Raw genomic sequence first — 19,202 nt, forward strand, 5'->3', positions numbered from 1 at the left:
GGGAAATCACTGAGTGTTTCCACATGAATGCAGGCAAGGTGTGGGAGCAGCTTAGATCAGGGTCTAGATCAGGAGGCAATGGGAAGAAATGAGATTCCCCACATATTCTCAAGGCAGAGTTGACAGTGTTTGCCAAGGGCCTGAATGTGGGTGAGAATAAAAGGAGAAAGAATGTCATGAATACCTGAGCAAGGGGAAGGAAAGAGTTGCCATTTACTGCATTTGGGAAGAGCAGGTTTGAGGAGGGGAATTGGGAATGTTGCTTTGGATTAAGTTTCAGAAGTCATCAGACATTCAGATGGAGATGTTGGGTAAGCTACTGGTCATACAAGATTGGAGTTCAGATAAGGTCTGCATCAAATATCTAAATTTGGAAGTCATTAGAGACAGGTGCCTTTGAAGCCCCAAGCTTGGATGAGATCTCCTAAAAGCCGGAGTAAAAGCCAAGAAGAGGTCTCAGGACCAAGCTTGGGGCAAAGGAGTATGAGAAGGTATTGCTCGTGGGGGTCAGAAAACTGGGAATGTGGGATATCTTGGAAGCCAAGTGAGGATACCATTTCTAGAAGGGGGAAATGATAAATCATGCCTTAGTGCTCGCTTTACAGAGTTTCTGAGTTTCTGGATGAGAGAGTGATGTGCTCTAGGACCTAGTATGGGTTCAGTAAGAATGTACCAGGTTCAACTAAATTACCAGGCTGGTTAATTAGACAAACAGGGAAGGATACAGTCTGTCTACAAAAACAAGCAGCAGAAAAACAGTCTGGTGTAATGACAAGTAGATGGATTAGAAACTGCTTGACTGATGACACCCAAGGGCACATATAAGTGAATCAGTGTCAACCCTAAAGGAAATTTCCAGTGACATGTCATTGGGCTCTGTCCTTGACTAACTCAAGATATCAGTGGCTTTTATCAGTGATAACTAAACTTGACTGCAGTCAGAACAATCTAGGAGGTGTGTGAAAATAGAGCATCCCCCCTGCAGTGTCCACCCAGACCTACTGAATCAGAAATTCCCCAGATGAGCATGAGGGGGTGGGCAGCAAGGAGCTGAGGAAGACCTGAATTAGAAGAAAGAATTGAAGGAGAAGCTTGATTCAAATGTACAGCTGAAACCAAGCTCAGGGGGATAGAGAATATGCTGGAAGACAGCTGGGTAAATGGAGTCTTGCATTTGATTCCAAAAACTCAGCCAGACATGAGGTGGAAAGGGTAAACTTAGCTGGATCTGAGACCAACTTGGGAGTCTCGGTGATCAACAGTGGAATTTCAAGCTGCAAGGACAAGAGACGAGAGGAGAAGGGATATGACCCAGCCATGCCCTCTCTGGCCCTGAAAGCACCCTCTTGACAGTACCGGGGACACACTAGAGAGAGGTCAGAGGAGCAAGACCAAGATGGTCAAGGGACTCCCCCCAGAGGGAAGCCAATGCTTAGCTGGAAAAGTCAGAAGACCAGGCCTCCACCCTGAATACCTTCAGGGCTAACATGCAGAAGACTTGCTTTATGGGATCCCACAGGGTTGATCTACCATCACTAAGTAAAAACTAGTAGGACAGTATTCTTCTTTGGTAGAAGGAAGGTCTTTCCAACACTAAGAGTAACCCAAAGAGACAGAAGTGGTGAGTATTTTGCCACAGAAATTGTGGCACACACATATATATGCACACTCTTCCTAGTCTGTAAATTCCCTGAGGAATTACACCCCCAGAGTCCAGCACGAGCCCTGTCCCGTGCTATGTGCTCAATAACTGCTATTTGAAAGAGTAAGTTGAGAACAGCTGGATGCTACTAAGCCTGTTATAGAGGTGATTCATGCTACAAATTGTTAATGCTCCTTCTAAAACAGCTGATCCTATGATTTCTGAAAAACTGCACACAAACCAGTTTTCCCTGTAGACATAGTCATCCTTTGCCTCTGCAGAGTCAATTCAGAATTTAGAATAAAATGGATTATTTATTATGTCTAAAAGTCAATGGTAATATTAGCCCTAGGTTTAAGGCTCAGCCTGGTATTATGTATGTATGGGGAGGGTATTGATCTTTGTCTTGAATATTTCTGTACTCCACATAAAAACGTGTAAAGTCTAATCTATTAAGGAAATCTGATCCTTCAAGCTGTACCGTTTGGAGATTATCCAACTCTAGGAGTTCCTTCAAGGAAATGTCACCATATCCCTACTGGGAGGAATTTACTGATTCACAGGCTGGTGTTACCGGCCCAGGAGAAGCATGCTGCCCACTTGCCTTTGGCCAAATTCTGGTTCACCCCAGAACTTCATCCCATCAGAGGCCTGGTCCAGCTGAGATGTTAACCCAAAGGGCTTGGACAGAGTAGCCTTTGCAGTCTCCAAGGGGATCAATGCAGATCATATCTTCCTTCAGAGACCGCAGAACAAAATGAATTCTCCGGTCCGTGGATCAAAGCCTGAACTCTCCTAAAATCTGAGACAGCTTCCAAAGCCATCATTCTGCTCCTCCCAAGTAGAAGCAGCCGTGCTATAGTCATGTGCCCAGGGGACAGAGCTCTGTATACAAGAAGCATTTACTTTGTACTGGCACTTCTTGGGACCGCCTCACTTAATCCTCACAACAATCCTGGCAGTGAGATTACTGTCTCCCCCTTGTGCAAATGAGGAAAGGGCATCTCAGAGAAGTTAACATAGTAGCCCAGAGGGACCAGCATTTGACCTCAGGTCTCTTCAGCCCAAAACTGTGCTCTTCTTACATACAACAACCAGAGCACTCTTAAAACAAAAGCCAGATATTTTAAAAACAAAAAAACAAAAAGCCAGATCAGGACACTTCCTTATCAAAATTCAGAATGCTCTGGTGACTTCCTCCATCCAAACTTCTGCAAGGCTCTGCCTGTTCTGGCCTCTGCCTGTCCCTCTTGCCCCATCTCCTCCTCCTTCTTGCCCTTGCTCTGTCCCTTCCAGTCTTACCGGCCTACTTCCTGTTTCTTGAAATCCCCAAGTCCCTGCCTCATAGCCACCACACTGGCTATTCCCTCTGCCTGGAATGTTATTCCCCTAATACCCTGCAGATCCCTCCTACTTCCTCCCGGTCTCTGCTCCAATGCTACCTCCACAGGGAGACCATCCCCAAATACTCTTCTCTAAAAGAGACCCTTTCTCCTACCATTCTCTACCTGATCTTTCTCAGCAGCATGTACCAGTATCTGAATGCAGGTGGCATTTTTTCTTTGGTGGGGAGGGGGCGAGTCAAGGGGAATGGGGTCAGTAGAAAGGGGTCATGAGAAGAAGGGTCAGAGGGAGGAGGTCATGGGGAGCGGAAGCTCAACAGGAGAGGGCAGCCCAGCAGTGTGGCTTGGTGACCACTCATGGTGTCACCTTGGGTTCCATGGCCCCACATTATGGGTGCTGGTTCTGCAGGGATGAGGGCTGTCCAAAGGCCTGCTTAGCACCCACTCTGCACCTAGTCTTTTAAGATACCCTAGAAGTAGGGGTATGAAGGCCAAAGAGAAGAAGAGAGCCTGCAGACTGCCATGGGGAAGATTGCCACCCCGCCCCCATCCCGCCTTCCCACTGGCCTATGGCTGCCCAGGTGGGTTTCTTCCCTGTGCACCCCATCCAACCCCACTGCACCTTCTCTGGGACCTGGATTTATTGTTCACCCCTCTTCTTGAATTTACTTCTTGGAAAATACCTTTCCCCAGAGTCCATCTGTGTCAAGCACTGTTCAAGATGCTGAGGACATGTCACGAAAGGTCTGCTGATAGGAAACAGCATAGGACATGGACATGAGCAAGAGGAAGCAGATCCAAAGTGGGGAGGTGGGTGGTCAGGTAGGTTCCACACAAGGTCATCTGAGCCAGACATGGAACAGAGGGAGCAAAGCTTGGTGATAGCTAGGCAAAGAGCGCTCAGAGCAGAGGGAGGCAAATGTCCCGTGAGACTCCTGGGGTGGGGGGGGGGGGGGTGATGAAGAAGTCTCCAACAGGGCCAGTGAGGGCAGACATACAGAAGCCATTAGGCAGGGAAAAGATCTCAGTGTTGGTCCCAGAGCCCAAAGGGAATCATATAAGCTTTATGTTTTACAGCGAACTATGGTAAATCAGCTGGCTGGAGCAGAGGAGTGAAATTATCTGACATACACATCTTAAAGAAGCCCGTTGAGGTAGCGGTGGGACCAGTATGAGTCCACTGCAGTTAGACCTCTAGGTGGCCAGCATGTAGCACCCAGGGTTGTGGGAAGAAGTCCTCGGCTAGTTAACTGCTTACTGTCAGGGCCCCACTGGGGCATGGACTCTACATCATTCACTGCTGCGTCCCCATGCCTGAGAGCAGGGGGGCAGACATGTGGCCACAGAGCACCAGAGTGGGCTGCCACACGTCCTTTACCCTCTGCTACCTCCACGTGGACCCAGCTCACAGAGTTCCACTACATAGTAGCTGTGTAACCCGTCAAGTCACTTCAGCTCTCCAGGAAACTTTCCATTGACGGGCAGCGGACTTGACGGAGAAGGGACTGCTACTTCACCCCCACCCAAAGACCGCATCCCCCCCTTGCTCTGATATTTGTGTGACGCTGCCAGCTTTAGAATTTTGTGATTTTTATCAGAGAAGAGACATTTGGGGCAACTGAGGAAACAAGAACATAATTATATTTCACAAAGAGAAACATTACCAATGGTCTGTTTATCGCTACAACAGACAATCAGTTCATTTAATGCCTTCCAACATCTTTTCAAATCAGTTAGAAATGGACTCTTATTAAGGGAGAGTTACAAAAAGCTGCGTTATCTGGCATTAACCAATCCGAAGGCTTCTGAAAGTCACATTTCTGAGATTCCACCAATATAAACGTACAAGTCTACAAGGGGACCAGGCAGATGCTAATCATAATCCAAAAGGTGACCAGTATTCAACACCAGTTTCCAGAGATGAAACTATGTCTGTTTGGGGAACTTGTCCCCCTTTATCACTGCATTGCCTCAGATTGTTTTCTGTAAAACATTTTACATTCTGTAGAAGTATTTTGTAAATAAACAGAAGGTGGTTTACTTTCAAAACTCAGGCTTTACCTTTTGAGTTTTATCTGATGCAGTCTGAACTTTTTTTTTTTTTTTACTTGCAGAAATTCCTACTGGCATCTGAGGGGCTTTTGTTTGCTGGACTTTCTTAGTTTTTCTCTAATACACAGAACATCTCACAGAAACTCTTGGCTTCAGGCCATAGTTAAGGTCACAGGAAGAAATACCAAAGGGATAACAGACAGGTCTTCTGGGAAAACTGAAGCTAACCTTTGTGTTTGCAAGTTTTCACGCATCCGCACACTCCCTCAACTCCCCAAGGTGGGAGATAAAATGCTGTAGATGATCCTGCTCCCAGAGAAGGTAGAAAAGAGGAGTTCATGTTAATTTTTGAATTCCAGTGTAGTTTTTGAATTCTGGTGCTTGGCCCCATTAGAATTTGTAAAGAAACAATTAAAGGGTACAGATGGGAAGGAAGCCAGAGAAGAAGACACAGGCAGTGAGGTCATGAGCATGTTGTTTAGAGCATAAACTGTCCAGAACACTGTATCTTCACCATAGACTAGAATATGCTACTCCATATTTCCACGATATTTCCTGGATATTGTGGAAATATTTCCGGGAAATATTGTATATTGTATTTGTTCATAAAGACATAAACATTATATATTATATTTGATCACAGATTTTGAACATTCCTAAATACTTTCAATCAGCAGACAAGCATTCACATTCTTTAGTATTAACATGAAGTTTATCTGATATTCAAACATGAATTATATCCAGCTTCCTTCATACAACATGCTAATAGCTTATTACATAATACTCACACTGAAAAATCATCTTTATGGCTTGAAAAATCTTCCAAAGGGTTAAAAGAGAGAGAGAGAGAGAGAGAAGGCTACAGGGGGTTTAGTGATATTTATGAGCATTACTGAAATTCTTGTGCCAGAGTGAGGAAATTGTCCACAAAAATACGTATCTCCAGCTAACTGATAAAATTTCAACAGACGTTCTCTGTTATGCATATGTATTGTTACTTTTGTAATTATTTTGATATAAAGGCTTATTTAAGCTTCATTCCTAAAGAGCCTTTGAAATATGACTTATTGGGGATCCCTGGGTGGCTCAGCGGTTTGGCGCCTGCCTTTGGCCCAAAGCGCGATCCTGGAGTCCCGGGATCGAGTCCCGAGTCAGGCTCCTGGCATGGAGCCTGCTTCTCCCTCTGCCTGTGTCCCTGCCCCACCCCCCCATGTCTATCATGAATAAATAAATAAAACCTTAAAAAAAATATATATATGACTTATCTCCCAAGAACACTTTCTTTCATTAAAGAACCATGTTTCTTCATACTCTGTAGTTGTCAGAAGAAAAGGAGACATGTAGCATAACGTGCAGCCTCTAAACAACCAAAATGTGTGCATTTTCATAATATTCAACTTACTTTTTCATTCCACGCCCACAGTCCGATTCCAAGAAATGCTATTCCCAAAAACTGAAAGAAAAAAGAAAAAGGGGTGTTAAGTAAAAGAGTAAATGCCATGTTTTTACGGATACAAATAAGAAAGTTTGAAACCAATTCTTTTGTCACTTTATCTGGCTGAGAAATAGTATTGTCATAACAGCCCTTAACAGAAAAAGAAACACCATGATCATCTTGATTAAAATTAAGCATTAAGAAGGGTTGAGTGAAGACAACATGCTATACATATTCAATGGAATATTACTCAACCTTGGAAAAGAAGGAAATCCTTTCATTAGCAACAACATGGATGAACCTGGAGGGTATTATGCCAAGTAAAATAAACTAGACAGAGGAGATGAACAACACAGTATCATTTACACGTGGAATTGAAATAAATAAGTTCAACTCCTAGAAACAAAGTAAAAAAGTGGTTGCCAGAGGCTGGGGGGGGGGGGGGATGGATAGAAAAAGGTTAGTAAAAGGGTACAAGCTTAAGATGAATAAGGTCTGAGGATCTAATGTAAACATGGTGACTACAGTTGGTAACACTATATTGGTAAAATTGAATTTCTGCTAAAAGAACGGAAATGATGTTACACAAAGGAAGGTAACTATGTGAGGTGATACATGTTAACTCAGGGTGGGGAATTCCTTCACAACGTATATGCATATCAAATCATCATGCGCTACTCTTTAAATATGATTTCATTTGTAAATTATATCTCAATAAAGCGGAAAAATAAAATTTTTAAAACTTTTTTAAAAAGAAGGGTTGGAGACATGTAGGTGCTTCGAAGTCATTGATATTATGAAGAATAAAAATTAGAACCCTGAGTAAAATCGAAGTTATTAATAATGTTTAATGCTGCCTTTCAGTGTAAGAGAGGACACAGCACCTGCCCCCATAAATCCAAGCCCAGTGTTCACTAAAAAATGAATGTAAAAGAGCCAGTGATTCTCTCCACACCATCAGGCCGTGAGAATTGGTCCAGGTCCAATATGGCACACGGAAGGCCTCAACACACTCCTTACCACTTCTTCAAAAGGTCACATGAATCTTAGCAAGTCCAATGTGACCCAAAGAAAAGTCCTGGATTCTTCCATTTTTCAGAAACTTAAATAACTTCTATCATACTTTAGGGGGCTTCCACGGCTTGGTCTGTTCTCATCTCAGCGCCATAACTTCACACACAAACACCACAGTGAGATAAAGGAGAACCCAACACAGAGCTGCCTCTTACAACACACACCCCAGAGTGCTGCCCAGTAGCTTGAGTGGTGTTGAGTGGGGATGGGGGACCAAGCAGGACCCAGGGGGATTCTTCATTTTAGTTGGTTGTCACTGTCACATACTCTAAGATACTCATCTTTTCCCCCCACATCTTAACATGTCTGAAGTTGGGACAGGTCTTAAAATCGATAGTATCTCAGTTTTTTTCCCTTTGACTTTACCTAAAATAACAGCATGTCTTGTAATCTGGGTGTCACATGTTTGATGACACATTGTACAGGGCTGTCCACCCACAAAGAGCTAAGTGGTCAGGACCGGGTGTAATTGGCCATGAAGAAAGACACATCTTATTCTTCATCTTCATTTCCAATAGCAACTCTGAATTTCCTTCCCAAATGCTGAAGTGAAGAGAGCGGGCAGGTTAACGAGCAGTTTCCATCTGATGGCAGCAGTGTACCCTGTTTATTTTACTAACATCTTGATTAAGTTAAATGTCAGGAAAGCTGTCCACTGAGAGGGGCGCACAGAGAAAACAAGCGTGATGGTGATTATTCTTTGCAGTTTTGGGGAAATCTGAGAGCTTGTCTACCTGGCAAGGTCTTCATTCACAGCAGGGGGTTGCTGACACTTTGTGGGCACTGGCTTATCAATCCTAGGAGGACTGGGGGAAAGAGCAGGAGCACAGGGGAAAGGCAGGACTGAAAAACCAGCCAGCTGACTGCCCAGAAAATCTGGTTGTGTTTTTTAGAAGCAGAATTTCCAAAATCTCCCGCCAGTTATCAGACTGTGTAATGAGATAACAGGCAATACCTTTTGAACCCCTATCACAAAAGCTCCAGCATGTCCTTGATTTGGCAAAAAACAGAAGACCCCTTCCTTTCCCTCTTGCTCTTAGAGGTTTGAAAAGGGTTTAGAAAGAGCTGTTGTTTTGAACATCCCTACAGAAAACTACGGTCTGCCTCTCTACGGCCCTGGTCAGAGTGCTGTGTCACTCTATGGTTTTGATGGAAAATGACATATGCACCAGTCCCCAAAATGACTCCAAGATACTCGGGACTCTATAGTACAAAAACAGAGCAATTCAGCATGTGAATTTCCTATGTTCAGGTCCTAGGCACAGAAGGGTAACAAGTGACAAGTGCATACACAGCATCCCATCAGACCTCGAAATCAGAGTGCTCGGCTTCACAACTACTGATGTGAAGCTTATCTCAGTGAAATGCCTCACCTTCTAACAACTAAAACTCTTCATGCACAAATGTTCAACCATTTTCGCCAACGCTGTACTTAATGACCGTCACCACAAGCAATGGGTAGGATGTCGTGGCAGAGAACATCACGGACAGCTGTTCCTCTTGGGTGAACACATTCCTGCTGAGGGCTCCTGCCTAATTGCTAACATTTATCCCTTCTCATTACTGGCCAGGCACCGTGCTTAGAGCTTTGTATATGCAGTGTCTCTTTGAGGCTTCTCAACAGTTGTATTTTGGAATAGGCACTGTTACGAACCCAATTTTAAGAAAGGGAAGAATGAGGCTCACAGAGTTTCATCTGCTTAGAAGCACATAGCTACTGAGTGAAGCAGCAGAGATCTGAACCAAGAGAAGATTAGGAACATCAACGTACACATTCTTACCGGTCCTTAGAAATTCCCATTTCCCATGAGGCAGAAAGTGGAAGCATGTAGGTTAGAATGATGTGTGATATGAGGACATCATATATTCCTCCCGCAGCAAGCAAAGTGGACTCTGAAGAGCTAAAAACACTGAGAACCTTGCCTTCGCATAAGGATTGGGTGTAGATCAGAAATTCCCGTATGCGTGTGGGCAATGGAGTGGCATAGAAGAACAGAGAAATACAACTTTCTCCTCTTTGTAGGAAGCTCTCCTCTCTTCTGTGCACTCTGAAAACTCTTCTTTGCAAATCATATAAACAGACTGGAAACCTCTGATTTTCCACAGAGAGGAAAGGAAGAAAAAAAATCAGAATTTAAAGAAGACTCACGGACAATTTCCTCTACCATCTTGCTCTAATACTTCCTGCTTTAACTGTGACTTTCCAAACAAGGTTTAAGAATTTGAAGAAAAAACACTGACTGTGAAGTCAAGGAAAGCACTCGGTACCTAAGTAAGCAAGCCGCGCGGGGCCAGGGCCTCAAGTGCGCATACCTTCGTTGCTACATCACTAGCAAACGTCCTCCCAATTACTCGCAGCCCATATGTTTTGTTTTAAAATCAAGTTGTTCCAGCTTCAAATAATTAAACAGAAAAGAGCCAAAAAACAGAGACAGGCACGCAGCACTTGAGGCATGCTGTGTTTCCCCCTTCCCACCTCCAGAAGAAAAGTTGACTGTAAACCACCAAACTGACCTCATTCTGAAACCTTGAGGCCAACTTCCAGGAAATGGGAAGAACACTCAAGGTCAACTCTTCATTCCTTTGAAAGAGGGGGGAAAAAAAAAAAAACCCCAACAAATCAGAGCCCTCTCCCCACGTGGCAATATATGCAAACATGCAGTACAAATTTTTGACCACCCAATTTTTAAGGTTTTAAAACGAGTAATGGTAATTTTGCCAATATTTGTTAAATGCTAAGTATGAACTAGGTACTGCGTTTTCTAGGAACTCACTAAGACAGCATTGTCTGATACAGCAGCCACTAGCTACTGAGCATTCCAAATGTGGCTAGTGCACACTGAGCCGTGCTAGTACATGTAAACATACACTGGATTTTAAATGAAAAGAATGGAAAATCCTCATCACTAGTTATTTTATTGATTATATATTGAAATTATAAACTTGGGATATTCTGAATTAGACAGAATATATAGATAAGGAAACAGCCCTCAGAAACCTTAAATTGTGTTGCTCAGGAGATTGGACTCCTCAGCCCAAGCTCAAAGTGTTTTAGTACTTTCCTGGAAGGCTTGTCCAAAGACTCAAAATCGCCCCTTTAATTTCTTGACATCCAAGGCAAAGGTGTGTATTCCTGACTGGAACTGAGAATGGCACTAGGTGGAAACAGAGTGGCATGCTGACGGAAGCTGGGCATGGGGTGAATAGAAAGCCAGCGGAGCTGACACTCAGGAAAATGGCCCTAGGGTTGATTAGGGCAACGGGGCGTCTCTGTCAGGAGGGACACATCTGCCCCCTTTTGGGGACCATGAACAGAAGATCTTCCGCCAGCTGTTGCTTCAGTTCCAGCTAGCTGAGCCTCCAACACCCTGGAAGTAGAAGAGTAACCTGTTCTAACTGGTATGAGATAACTTGAGAAGCCACTCATCCATCCATCTACAATCTTCAGATATTCTTGAGCTCTTACTTTATGCTAGGTACTTTTCTCTTGTGATAAATGCAGATACCGTCCTTGCCCCCAGTGAGTATACAGTCTAGTGAGAGAGAGATTTCAATCAAATAAAACATAAAAGACAAAATTGCCCTTGGTGGTGCTATAGAGAAAAAGAAACTAAGGCCAATACAGACGAAAGAGGAAGATCTGACCCACGTTGCAGTCCACAAGGGTTTTCATATGTAAGAGATGTAGGAACCAGGGTCTGAAAGATGAGAAATTGTTAAACTGGCAAAGACAGAGAGGAAGAGTGCTTCAGGCAGCAGAAAGAGAATGTACAAAGGCTCTGTGGTGAGAGGAACACAGCATGGATAAAGGTCTAAACGGTGACTGGTATGACTGGTGTGTGAAGAATAGGGGAAAAGTGCAAGTCTGTCATTAGAGACATGAGCATGGACCAGCCCATGCAGGGCCCCAAGAGGCAATTAAGAAGTTCAGTCATTACACTAAGAGAGACAGGAAGCCGCTAAGCACCATCTGTGCGTAGTGGTCTGGGATGGGGCAAGGACACAGGCCTTTATCAGATTTAGTCACGCAGACAATACCTCATCATGTCCTGTATGGAAATGTGAGGAAAAAGATGGAATTGAGACTATTTAGAAGTAAAACTGACATTTTTCAGTGATGGCTTGATATGGTGGGGGGAAAGGGCAAAGGTGAAGGGGAGAGAGAGAGAGAGGGCGTTAGGATAACTCCTGTTTCTGGCACCTTCTATGTGGAGACCATGGCTCTTGAAGATCCATCTTATGTCCTCTCTAACAGAAATAAATCTCAGGTGCCAATTTCATAACTAGCTTAAGATCTAGTGGCATTTCTGAAGGACAGCTTTCTTTTGTGGCATTTTGGCTGCTATCTGAATTCTCTTGAGAGCATATTTCAGCTTGTATACTTAAAAAAATAAGTTATTTAACTTCTATACACACATGCCTACCCCCCCCCACACTTTTGTTCATAAAAGGAAGCAGTTATTTATGTACAGGTGTACATTAAAGGTCACAGTCAACTCTTAAATGGACATTTTCAATCCTCTTTGCTTTAAAAAACAATTACGTCAATGGCATCTGCCCAGCAACCCGTGAACAGACTCAAAATAACGACACAGCAAGGTAAACATGACAGAGGAAAATAAAGATCAGGTCAATCTTCTCATCCAAATGAAATGAGAGCCTCAAAAATATTATCCTAAATAACAATGGAAGGAATTGTTCTTCCTTCAACATTCTGATGGAGTTATAAAAAAAATTTTAAGCTCTGCCTGAATAAACAGGAGAGATTCATTGAAAACATTTGGCACAGAAGAGAGGAAAAGAGTGCCTTCAGGAAAAAAAAATGCATTTTCCTTAAACTACAACACAGGTACTTTTTAGTACATGTTTTCTGACACTGCAGTGTGACCAACACCCAGTTCTGGCAGGGACGGGTGGGTGGAGCAGTCCCCACAAGTGTGCTAAGTACCTACGAACAAAACACGTTGTCTTTATACAGCAGGGGCTGAGTTTAGGAAGAAAAAGCCTTTGGGCATAATTCTTGCCACGTCAAAGAAGTAAGGACAGGCTGCTAGCAAAGTCAATACACAGAAAGTCAATCCCAATTTTGCCACCAGGTCCCCGTGTCCCATCTGGTGCATCCAAACTGTCCAGAATGCTCAGGATGAGATGGCATGACAGATAAAGCTCAAACCTGTAAACAGGACATTCCCCATCTGAGCCGGGGTCACTCTCTCTCACGTTGCTGGGCCCGAATGGCCTCCACGTAACCCGAACACACACACACGCACAGCCTGCTGAGCCCCGCTTCGTGCCCCATGGTCCTGCCATCTCAGGAAAGGCTCTTCGTTCCTTCAACATATATTTTTTGAGCATCTACTACGAGCTAGGCAGGTGCTCTAGGGGTTCTGGATAAATCAGGAAACAGAACAGACAAAAGTGCCTGCTCTTACGGGGCTGACATTCTAACTACACAGGGAGGTTAAGGTGATAAAAAGAAACGTAAGTGAGAAGAGTCTATAGAATTTTAAAAGAGAAGAAGCCCTGTGGGAAAGGAGGGCAGCATAAAGGGACTAAAATGGGGCTCAAGGTGGAACGAGGTGTTAGAGTATTAAAATAGAGCAGCCAAGGCAGGTGTCCAATAAGAAAGCTGCACATAAGAAAATACATAAAGATGAAGGAGTTGGCTGGTAGATATGGGGGGGAGTGGGGTGTGGAGAGACTGTTAGCAAAGCAGCAGCTTGGCTGGGCCCTGTGGCAGAATAGGAGCCAGGTGGGGTGAAGCTCTGGAGCCCCTGTGATGACTGGGATCTCCTCTGGGAGATAAAGAACCAATTGAGGGTTTCCTGACTTCCTAGAGCCCCATGCTTCTCATTTATCTAATGGAGATAACAAGGACACCTAAGGAAGTGCACAAAATGACTACGGGGTCAACGTGATCATGTGAGACTGGGTGGCGTCCCAAGAGCCAATGGCAGCACCTGCTGTGGTACCTGGTGCGTATTAGCGCCTCCCCGTTCCTCACACATTTCTCAGCCTGCCTCCTCTGCCCAGACATACTGCAGATCCAGATGAAGCCCGGCCTCCTCCAAGTATGAGAAAGCCTCATCATTCACAGTGATCAGAAGCCCCTCTCTTTTGAACTTCTGCACCGCCCGCCACGTGGACCCTTCTTTGCCATTCACCCACACAGGGGACGGTAATGGGGTGACATAACCTGCGCTCCGGCAGCAGAAGTGATGTGGGCTGTGTTAACCAGATCACAGGTGCTGGTGAAGGGGGCAGCAGCACTGCCCTCCAATTAATCCTCTCCCTCCCCTGATACCGGCTGGAGGCTCCTTCTGGGAACAACATATCCAAGCATGCCTGTGCATTTAAAAGAAACTAAGAAACTCTAGTCAGAATACTGACATCATGCTTAATTTCAAATCTTTTTTTATCTTAGCAGTCTGACTCAGGAATTTGGGGTACAATCGGACCCAGAATTTAAAAGCCTACTAATTTTGAAATCCCACACTTAAATAGGTTTCTTCCCATCAGGGCTTCTTGTTGCATCTTCCCTCTCCCTAACTTTATCACTCTTTTTGTATTACATCCTTTGTAGAAGGGTTTTGGTTTCATTGTGCCCATATTTAAAAATAGAATTATTTTGCAAGAATGTGGAATGTAAATTATAACCAGTATTGAGGTGGGGGCTAGCTTCTCGGTGTACCCCCTCCCAATGTACCCACAGGATGGGCCCCTGCATCCATGTTCATCCATGAGGGTAGAGTGGGTTCATTCCCAGTCTACCCTCTCTAGACTGATGAGTAGACCGAGGTGGGACATGTGGCTCAGGAAAAGTCAATCCATCAAATACTAGGTTAAGACAGAGTCCCTCTTCCCCAGGAATCAGGTACCAAACACAGTGATTTTTGTCAGCCCAAATCTCCCTGATTCTAGAACAGACGGGGTATGGTGGAAAAAGTATCACATGTAGAGAAGAGGGGAGAGACCGGGGTAACTTCCGCTCCTGACCACTCTCTGCTCCTTATCATCAGGAGCCCTGGCTGCACTTCCTGACCCCAGGTTCCAAGCAGGGCCCTGGGTCCTTGTTATACATCTCCCCACTCCCATCTCAGCCCAAGCTACCTTGGGGGCTTTCTGTTACTTGTAACCAAAAGAGTCCTAAGACAATAAAAAAGAGACCAGATTAATATCCTTCATGCTAACGTGTGCAGAACAGGCATGAGCATGATGGTGCTCTGGAGACTAGTAAAGATGAGGCGGAGGGATTGTTCCTTTCCAAATAACTGAGTAGAAGCTCTAGTGGTTCTGAACTACTGGGGAAAGTTGCTGTCACCTGGTGTGAGAAGGAACACATAATTCAGCTACCCATCCCCATGAAAGAAAGAGCTGTTCTCTGCTTGCTTGTTGAGTTCTGGGAGCAGAAGGCTATGGTTAGAGCACAAGAAACGGTTCTCAAAGCAATACCAGGGCAGAGCCTGAAAGAAGGGTAAGAGGGAGCAGGAGAGGAGCCTCTCCTGTGGTTCATATGTTCTCTCTGTTTTCCCCAGAAAGGGCTCTCTGCCTTTGAACTTGTACGGCACCAAGAGAAGGCCAGAGCAGCCCCTCGAAGACATGTCTACAATCCAGGGACAATCTTGTTCGGAAATTCCTTTGTTAAAGTCTGGAACTTAGCATCTTGGCAAGAACTAGTAATGTGAGCTGGGAAGGGAGGGCTATGCAGGCAATAAAACCTATATTCTTCTTGGAAATTATGCAGGCAATGCAGGCACTTAGAAAGGAACGTGAGGGATTAAGCTACACAATTCTGAAACAGGGAGGCTGAAAATTTACAGCTCACTAATCTTTGTCTCAGTAAAAGCAAGGCTTACATTGCCTGGGCTCTTCCATCTGTAACCCCCTGATTAGATAAAACCAAGGCTAAGAACAGACCAGAGAGATGTTCTCAAGGCTGAGGAGGACTGAGGGATAACTCAAGTATTTCCAATCATAGGCATGAGAAGTGAAGTTATCTACAGACAAACATCGGCCTTGGTGGGAATAAGCTCCTGCTGTTTGTATTAAACAGCCAAGCTGCGCAGCTCGAGCTAAAGGCAGCTTTGAAAGTTTAATACTCTCAGATGTGTACTGTGTGGTGGTGAAACATCTTCAGGTTTTAAACAACATCTTGGGCAAGATTTAAAGGTTAATGCAAATGAAACTTAAAATAGGATCATTCTTTTTTTAAAGCACAAGTCGAATTATATAATTCATTTATGAATTTTACCTTCAACATACCCCGGGTGCTGTGCTAGGTGCGAGGCATAGAAAGGTGGAAAACATAACCGAGGATCTCTTTTCTTAAGGACCTAACTGCTGAGGGGCAGTGGGTGGGAAACAAAGTGAAACCACCCCAGGCACAGGGAACCAGGCAATGGAGCCTTCCCAGGCATATGTTGCCATGGAAACACAGGCGGGGCTAGGGGATCACCAAGGGGTCAGAGGAAGCTTCCTAGGAAGGGACACTTGAACTGTGTTCTAGAAGAAAGGAGACAGGAAGACCACCTCCGGCAGGAGCTGCCTGTGCAAAAGCATTGGAGCCTGAAAGACCATGTTCTTCAGCGTTGGCAAGAGCTTCCAGGGCTGAAGCAGGGATGGTCAGGCCAGGCCCTGGCAGGCACGGCTCCTCCTCGTATGGGTCTCGATCCAGCAGCACCCAAAAACTTGCTAGAAATGCAATTAGCAGGTGGCCCCAGACCTACTGCATCAGGGACTCTGGGGGTGCGGCCCAGCAAGCCCTGTTTTAACAAGCCCTCCAGGTAACCGTGACACATAGTAAAGTTTGAGAACCTTTGGGATGGAGGTTGCTAAGCAGGGGCCCAGTCCCCACAGGCTGTCTTGGGGAAACTGAGGCACCACCAAGCTTTGTGAAGCCAACCAAGGGTCTTAGCAGAAATAGTGACAGGATCAGATTGCATTTTAGAAAAAATCATTCTTGTATAGCACAGAGAACAGACTCAAGGGAGGTAAAACTGCAGACCGTGACACAAATTGAAAGACTATTGCAGTAATCCTGGTGACAAGGACACCAGCCCCAAAGGCAAAGGCAGTGGCAAGGGGATGAATACAGAAGAGATTAAGGGGAAGACTCTACGGGACATTGTGACAGGAAGCTGAGGATGTTAATGTTAAGACTATGGTTTTTTGAATCACAATGCCTGGGTTTGAAACCTAACCGTGTAACCCTGGGCAAGTCACTTACCCTCCCTAGTCCTCAATGTCCAGATCTAGAAAAGGGGGATATTCATTTCTAGGAAAACAACCTCCATGGAAGCAGGGGGGTTTGTCTTTTCAGTTCATTCTGCAGCTCCCAAACTTAACAAGGCTGAGAGCAATGTGTGCTTAACAAGCAATGTGTGCTTCACTGTGGATCTTAAAAATCTGTCAAATGAACAAGGGAATTACTTGCAGGAGATGGAGAAAAGAATTTAAGAAAATGTCCAGGGTTCTAACTTAAGCTAGAAGGCTATAGCATCGAGCTTGAAGTTAGGAACACTAGGAAGGAAGCAAGATCAATTTTAGGGTTCACTTTCAAGCACTCATCTGAAAATGTCCTGGCACATACACAGGAGGACCAAGCAGCCGGTCAGCAAGGTCACTCTAAGGAGAACTCAGGTTAGACTTGAACAAATAATTAACCTCTCGGTTCTCTATTTCTTCCTCCCTACAGAATACAGAGAATAGCCGTATCCGTCTCATAGGGTCTCTGGGAAGACTGAATGAGATGATGTACCCAAGGTGCTTCACAAAGTGCCTGGCTCATAGAACAAGCTCGGTAAGTGGTGTGGTTATCGCTGAGGCCATATAAAGAGTTTGTACAGGAGAGAGCCAAGGCATCGTCCTAGAGAACCCTAAGATTTATGGGAAGGTACACAGAAGGAATTCAAAAGGGAGATGGCGGGATCCCTGGGTGGCGCAGCGGTTTGGCGCCTGCCTTTGGCCCAGGGCGCGATCCTGGAGACCCGGGATCGAATCCCACGTCGGGCTCTCGGTGCATGGAGCCTGCTTCTCCCTCTGCCTGTGTCTCTGCCTCTCTCTCTCTCATTGTGTGCCTATCATAAATAAATAAATAAATAAATAAATAAATAAATAAATAAATAAATAAATAAATAAATAAATTTTTTAAAAAGGGAGATGGCAAAGAAGGAGACAGAGGGATAGCAGGAATTAAGAAAGAGGCATCACACAAAGCCCGCAGAGGGAGAATCCATCACCTGTACTTATACATAAGACTTTTGCCAGAGAAAGGCTAAAACAGTGGAAACTGCTCATGTTTAATTAAATGGAAAATACAACTTAAAACAACAAGAAAGGATTACAGAAAGTAACTGTCCTTATTTCAAATTGGTTTCCTGACTCTGGACACCACCGGCACTATCACCAGACTATCCCTTGTGCCTGGTGTGGCTGGGGAAGCCCCCATGATTAGTTAGGAGGTTTGGCATCAACCACAGAGGAACCTGGGACTGGTCTGGGGTCACTTCTATGATGGCCAGTAATGTCCTTTGCCTTATGTAGAAGACTCAAGGGAACAGGCAATGTGCTTCAAAGACCAATAGACTGGGTGTCAGGAAACTCCAGATTTCGTGCCAACCGGGATGTTAACTAGCTGTGTAAATCTGGTCATGTAACTGACCAACAGTCTCCTCAAGTGTAAATGGAGAATACTACTACCACCTGCCCTAGCTACATAGGACTGTGGTGATCCAACAGAAAGGAAGGCATTTTGAAAAGGAGATGCCATGTAGATACTTAATGTAATGAAAATATCACATTTTATCCATCTGTTAAAACCATAGGATAAGTTACACGCTGTAGCTTCTCACCATGTCATTTGGTGCCTATGCAGCCCTCAAGGATCAGCACACACCAATCATCCATGGAATCTGTGCTTATTTGGTATGTTACCAGAATATTGTGTTAGGAGAAAATTTCCTCAAGTTTTTGCTCTTCTTATGGATGGGGGAGGAACTGACTGTAACAAATGACTCACTTGTAATTCCAGACTATCTTCAAAGAAATTTGTATAACAGACGGCCCTGGAAGACAGAGATAGTGTTTCCTTAGAGATCCTGCAAAGTTTTAGGGAGGTTTACTGCCAAGTATAAAAGTGTCGGGTTCCCTAAACTCAGGGATCCTCTCCTGTAACACAGCTCATTATGTAAACCGTGGTCAACTGGCCTCCTCTGCATCACCCTATGGAAACTGGGGCTCAGGAAAGGAGTATGTAAAATACTGATACTCTGGCTACTAGTAGTGCTGTGATTAATAAAGTCCTAGATCTCTGACTTAGGAGTCTGGTGTTTCCGTCAGCATCCATGACACTGTGGCAAAGTAACTTGTTAGCTGGCAGGTAGGGCAACATCTCAGATCCCTCACAGTTCTTGGCATTCGGTGCTCTTGTTTTACAGAAGAGAGGTTAGAGTTTCCCTCTCACCCAAAAGACTGTTGTCCAGCACCATGTCTCACTGGTCTGCCGTACTGGAAGTCAGCTCCAAGAAGGCAGAGGCAATGGTACTTTTTTCCCCCTTTTTAACCTAATGCAAAATACTCTCTGTGTCTGCATAGCTGGAGGTTTTAAAATCTTGTTGTTTCTCCTGTCTTGCCAATATAATCTACTTTTTTTTTTTTT

General features: G+C 44.5%; 1 protein-coding gene and 1 long non-coding RNA gene across 11 annotated transcripts in view; one reads left to right on the top strand and one right to left on the bottom strand.

The window, feature by feature from the left end:
* The window catches only part of TSPAN5 (tetraspanin 5), a 170,238-nt gene that overhangs the window by 26,384 nt on the left and 124,652 nt on the right, over positions 1–19,202 (bottom strand). For 3 of the 4 annotated variants that reach the window (XM_077882969.1, XM_077882968.1, XM_077882970.1), the window contains one exon: positions 6,440–6,490. In XM_077882969.1, coding sequence (XP_077739095.1) covers positions 6,440–6,490 — 51 coding nt within the window. Of the gene's footprint in view, positions 1–6,439; positions 6,491–18,396; positions 18,415–19,202 lie in introns of those variants that run through there. The other variant, XM_077882971.1, reaches the window with a different exon arrangement.
* The window catches only part of LOC144304392 (uncharacterized), a 404,632-nt gene that overhangs the window by 18,512 nt on the left and 366,918 nt on the right, over positions 1–19,202 (top strand). For 3 of the 7 annotated variants that reach the window (XR_013371307.1, XR_013371310.1, XR_013371309.1), the window contains exon 3: positions 17,241–17,345. This is a non-coding gene — a long non-coding RNA (uncharacterized LOC144304392). Of the gene's footprint in view, positions 1–3,678; positions 3,808–4,062; positions 5,595–17,240; positions 17,346–18,369; positions 18,470–18,575; positions 18,863–18,981; positions 19,080–19,202 lie in introns of those variants that run through there. The other 4 variants (XR_013371308.1, XR_013371311.1, XR_013371312.1 and 1 more) reach the window with 4 other exon arrangements.

This window comes from Canis aureus, chromosome 33, assembly GCF_053574225.1.
Source record: "Canis aureus isolate CA01 chromosome 33, VMU_Caureus_v.1.0, whole genome shotgun sequence".
In the NCBI taxonomy this organism is placed as follows: Eukaryota; Metazoa; Chordata; class Mammalia; order Carnivora; family Canidae; genus Canis; species Canis aureus.